Below are 6,107 nucleotides of genomic sequence, written 5' to 3'. Positions count from 1 at the left end.
AACACAGACGATTATACCTATAATCTGACTGCAAATACTGTGATTAACAAAACCGATATCCAAAATAAATCAATGAATTAACCAAAGTCCACATAAATACAATTCCCCAAAAAAAATAAAATAAATAATTAGACCTTAATCCTGCATTTATTTCGAAATCCGTCGCTCAGTCAGAATTACGCCAATAAGCAACGCACGCGTAATCCTTCTCCGCTAATAAAACTCTTCCCACAGAATTAATTATACGCCACACCGCCATTACTGTCACTTTCTTCGCCTTCTTCATCACACACACATATATTCACACATTCCTTCATTTCTCCATTTATCCTCTCCCTATTCTTTTCCCAAACTGCACTCAATTTCAATTTCCAAACACATTCATACGTATCTATGCGTCTGTGAGAGAGATTTTTCGAGAATTAAGCGGTTATGCATTTTTCTTCTTCAGCATCGTCATGGATGAAGCATCTATGCACTCTGATACCACTCGCGATGGTGATTCTATTGTCAGGTTTCTACGTAAACCCTGACTATCTGCACCAGTATTTGAGTTCGATGAATAATCGGACGATTTTGGAGGAACACGATGGGAGATTGTCACTTGGATTCGAATCTCGGGATGATGTTCGTCGTCATTCTGGAAAATTTGTAAACAGTAGCCATCGACGATTCAATTCACGTGCAAAGCTGGTAAGATTTTTATTATTGGTTTTTTGGTTTATAGCATTTCTGATTCTGTGAGAATTATATGAGCACGATTTTGAAGTGTTTTTGTTCTTTCTGTGGCGGTGAAGGCTGGAATTATGCAGAATATTATTGAAACTGGTGATTTGGATTTTGTTGTGATTGTTGACGACAAACTTTTTGGTTCTACAACAAATATATATTGTGTGCATATAGGTATATATTATTTCAATTTGTTTAGAGCATATTCACCATAGATTAATCTTGAGGTAATTTATGGAAGCAAATATGCCCAGACTGTAATGAGATTTTTGCATTCTTAATGATATTGAAACTGAAGTTGTAGAAGATTTTGTACATATGGAGAGGAATTATAATCAACTAAGAAATAATTTGATTGTGAGACAGTTCATTAGACTTAGAGGGATGTATGTTTTAAGTAACGACTACGTTTGATATCCTAACAAATATTGTGATTAGAGTAAAGAATATGTAAGGATTTTTGGAAGCTTTTCTATTCAAGGAGAGTGAGTATTAATGATTTTTTGCCTTTTCGTGATTCTGGAAATTAAATTGTAGCTATTAATTGAGGATATATATATATATATATATATTAATGTAATTGGAGATTTAATGTCTTCTTTAATTATTGTGGAATAATTCTATGATTGATGAAATATTATTATGTAAATGAGTACAAAGTCAGTCAACTGTCTACATAAAACACCCCATAGATTGGCAAGCAGTTATATTATTTCTTTTTGTGGATTATTTTATTTTAATTAATAATAGATTATAAAAGTTAATAGTATGTAACTGTAATAAGTGTACACATACTATTATATATATATATATATATAACAGCACTTTGCTTTTTCCCCAGCAAACGAATTTTTTTTTCATCCCTTTTTATTTTATTTTCTTAGAAAGGAAAAAGGGAAACAACATTCTTGACTATGCCTAAACTTTTATACTTTCAGCATTTTCCCTTTCTTTTTTTTTGCACATATTAATTATTACTGGAAAACTAAAATAATTTATGGTTTATAATTGTCTGTTGTAAAATATATATATATATATATATATATATAGTATTTGGCAGTGGTTGTAGTGTTTATAATATTTAATCAGTGTTGTACACAGTAATATATATCACATAATTCATTAGATATAAATCTATAATACTTATAAAATAGATTTGACAATACCGAAGCGTATATAGTATGCTATAATATTTTATAAAAAATAATATTTTTTTTAGCATACAAATTGCATAATAAAAAAATATTGTTAAAAAGAAATAACTCACACATATCTGTATATGTGTATATTTATGTATTTGGAGCACTTTTGTTTAAATGTTAAAAAAAAGTAGGAAGTAAATTATATATTTTACATAAATATATAAAGTAGGAAGTAAATTATGCATTTTACATTAAAATATATACTGATAGAAGAAAATGTTGAAGGTCATATATATTAACTTAAAAATTAAGGTGTTTGTTTGTTTAGCTATTTTGATTTGAGAGATATATATATATATATATTTATGAGAGTTATATAGTGAATCATGTTAGTAATATACTCCCTCCGTCTCAGATATCATGTCCACGTTGCCGTTTCTGTCCGTCTCACATACCATGTCACTTTTTTTTTTGGAAAATGATTACGCACTTTAATCTCATTTTTAATTTTTTAATTTTTTTTTTAAATTTTAATTAAACTAATTAGTTATCTTAATCTTAATTTATAATTATTTATATTATAGGATAATTATTTTCACTAATATATTCTTAATTATCTACTAATTACATCTCTCCTAAAATACCGTGTCTACAGTGTAGCAGACACAATATCTGGGACGGAAGGAGTATAAAGTAATATTTTATGTTAAATATTAATTTTGTGTAAGATAATAGAATATATGTTATATATATATTGGAAATTTTGTTAGATAAAAAAAATAGTTGGATAAACAAACCGGAAGTGTTCTTTAATTTTGGTATTTTGTTTTATTGGATGTTTCAAAGTTAAATAATTATTCGTATAAAAAAATTAGTATTAAATGGAAAGACTTGTTTGGTGGTAGTTTAAAATTAATTTGAAATGAAATGTTATATTTGAATTTTATTTAATAGTATTTTAATATGATATTTTGTTAAAAGAATAATTTATTTTTATTGAAAGCTGTAATTGATTACAATTTTAAATCATAAAAAGAACCAACCGTTAATATCCTAGAAGCATGTGCTTTTCTTTTTTTTGTTTGCATTGGTTATTTTATTTTATTATATGAACTAATTGTTAGATAAAAGATCGACATGATATTTTATTTTGAGTTCGTTTAGGTAAAATTTTAAATATTACATTTGAGAATATTAAAAAGTTCAGAATATGTGATGTAATATTTTGTAAAATTAAAAAAGAATTTGATGTGATTTTTTTATTTTTTATGATGTATTGTCGGGTGAATAATGTTACGAATATAAAAAATATCTATGTTAATAAAATACAATGCAAAAAATTTAATGATAAAAATAAATAAATAAAAATATTAATTAGACACCGGTAAACAAACCCTAAAATAATAGTAGTAGTAAATTTAATCAAGTTATAGAATTAAAAATAGATAGATTTATAATTATTGTGAGAGGTGAGGTTTGATGTAGTAATAGTTGGGCAGGTTGAGAGTGAAGATGGGATGAGCGATTTAGAGAAGGTAGAAGCAGACCTGGCGGAGGCCAGGGCGGCCATTTTGGGCGGCGGGAACGTGACGGACGGTTCTGATTATGTTCCTAAGGGAGCAATCTACTTGAATCCAAAGGTCTTCCAAAGGTTAGGTTAGGTTGCATTGCATTGCATTGCAATGAATAAATAAAGGTATCAGATATATATGAGAGTTTTAGTTTTATGATTGAAATTGAAAAGGTATATATGCATGCACATGCAGAAGCTACCTGGAAATGGAGAAGAGGCTGAGAATATACGTGTACGAAGAAGGCGAGCCGCCGTTGTTCCACTTGGGCCCCTGCAAGCACACCTACTCAATCGAAGGGATTTTCATGTCCGGCATGGAAGTCGGCCGCTTCCGTACATACGACCCCCGGCGCGCGCACCTCTTCTTCCTCCCCATCAGCATCACCATGCTCGCCGAAGCCATTTACCAGCGCGGCTCGCACGACTGGGCGCCCATGAAGTCCGCCGCACTCGATTACATCAGCGTCATCGCCCGAAAGTATCCCTTCTGGAACCGCACTCGCGCCGCTGATCATTTCATGCTCGCCTGCCATGACTGGGTAAATATATAACTATAAATATAAATATACATACATACATACATACATACGGGCTATTTCCTTTCCATCTCCATCTCCATCTCCATCTCCTTTTCCTGCAGGGGCCGGAGATCTCCTTGGCAGTGCCCAACCTACACAACAATTCGATCCGAGCCTTGTGCAACGCCAACACCTCGGAGCGATTCGATCCGTGTCGCGACGTGTCGGTGCCGGAGATCCACATCCCGGGCGACTCTCTGAAAGGCCTGATCGGCGGTCCACCGCCGTCGCAGCGTCCGATCCTGGTGTTCTACGCGGGCGGCGTCCACGGCCCGATCCGGCCGATCCTGCTGGAGCACTGGGAGAACAAATCCGATCCGGAGGTTCAGATATTCCGGTACCTTCCGAAGAAGGTTTCCTACTACGGAATGATGCGGAAGAGCAAGTACTGTCTGTGCCCGAGCGGCTACGAAGTGGCGAGCCCAAGGATGGTGGAAGGCCTCTATTTGGGGTGCGTGCCCGTGCTGATCAAGGACGGCTATGTGCCGCCCTTGAGCGATGTGCTGAATTGGGAGACGTTCGCGGTGACGCTTCCGGTGGAGGATATTCCCAACCTGAAGGGCATACTGGCCGGAATCTCGCTCCGGCGGTACGTGAGGATGCAGCGGGCGGGGATTCAGGTGCGCCGACATTTTATGATTAATTCGCCCGCCCAGAGGTACGATGTGTTTCATATGATTTTGCATTCAATTTGGCTGCGCCGGCTTAACGTCCGTCTCCGTGAAAATCAATCTCTTTTCACTGACATCGACGACTGAAATTATTTACTAGTGTTGACATAGGCGATTGCAACGTGGATCGGAATATGGTTTTATTTATCTAATTTTATGTTTTCCTTATGCTGTCTTCCTTTTAACGCGGTTCCATGTTATAAAAAAAACTAATACTTCCGTCCCTCGCCGATGAGGCGAGGGTGGACTTGTTACTGTGAAGTCATGAGTTCAAACATTCGATACTTTTGCATCTCATATGCTATATACGGTTCGCCTAGTATGATTTATTCTATTGAGTTTAATTTGTAAAGTATTAAGTTTATTTATTTATTTTTTTGTTACTTATATTTATTCTCTGTTGTACACGTAGCACACACGAATGTGCTACATAGCCGCTATGTATGCTTTCAATTACTTCTTTTTGGGGTATTCTCCTTTATAAATATCGATGGAATGAATGAAATCAAAAAATCATCTCATTTTACTTTATCTATGTTATTGTCTTTTCTCCCCCACTTTTCATAAACATCTTCACACATAATAAATATTATTATATACGCACACACTATCAACTCACATATATATATTTATATATATACACAGTAGCTTACATATATATATATTATATATATCTATAGTAAAATACTTATATCTATATATTATTCTATATACAATATATAAAATAGTGGTTATCGGTAAAAATAATTAATATTTATATTGGTTAATTCTATAATAATATCACAACATATTATCAGCACAATTATATATTTTATTTTTAGCAAGGTAATATTTTATATTTTATTTATTTATTATGTCTAACCTTGCCAAATAAGAATTTCTTCCTCTCCTCGTTTCTGGTCAAAACTATATGGTCTGGACTCACGATATTAAAATGTATCTGGCATCAATGGGCTTGGAAAATACCATTGCCCGGGATAAAAATTTCCCGAGCCAAGATCGTGCAAAGGCCATAATCTTTTTGTCATCACATCAATAAGGCACTGAAAATGCAATATGTGACGTTGGAATCCCCACTTGAATTATGGGAGAGGTTGAAAGAAAGATACGATCACTTAAGGTTGACTTTGTTGCCAAGGGCACGAAGTGAATGGCAAAGAGGCTTCCAGAAATATTCTAATATGGTTTTGCAGCAGCAATATCGCTAAAGAGAATTCCAGAAATATTTTGAGCTGATCACTTGTCTTTTGTTGGCTGAACAAAATAATGAATTGTTGTTGAAAAATCACGAATCTCGGCCAACAGGTGCAAATCTATTTCCAGAGGCAAATGCAATACAACCGGCAAATCCGTGCGTGGTCGTGGGCAAGTTAGAAATCAACAAATTGATCGCGATAAAAATCAGAATTGCGAA

The 6,107-nt window shown here is 33.9% G+C and overlaps 1 protein-coding gene across 1 annotated transcript; it reads left to right on the top strand.

Annotated features, from left to right (window-relative positions):
- Positions 1-392: 392 nt before the first annotated feature.
- On the top strand, positions 393-4,961 carry LOC127266360 (probable glycosyltransferase At5g03795). The gene is made up of 4 exons (XM_051296577.1): positions 393-693; positions 3,371-3,522; positions 3,638-3,983; positions 4,085-4,961. The coding sequence occupies exons 1-4, from the start codon at positions 433-435 to the stop codon at positions 4,778-4,780; spliced, it is 1,455 nt and encodes a 484-aa protein (XP_051152534.1). The 5' UTR covers positions 393-432; the 3' UTR covers positions 4,781-4,961.
- The last annotated feature ends 1,146 nt before the right edge of the window (positions 4,962-6,107 follow it).

The sequence above is a fragment of the Andrographis paniculata genome, unplaced genomic scaffold (assembly GCF_009805555.1).
Source record: "Andrographis paniculata isolate CXL003 unplaced genomic scaffold, ASM980555v1 Contig75END, whole genome shotgun sequence".
NCBI lineage: Eukaryota > Viridiplantae > Streptophyta > Magnoliopsida > Lamiales > Acanthaceae > Andrographis > Andrographis paniculata.
Note: the sequence above shows the minus strand (reverse complement) of the source record. Positions and strands in the feature narration are given on the sequence as shown.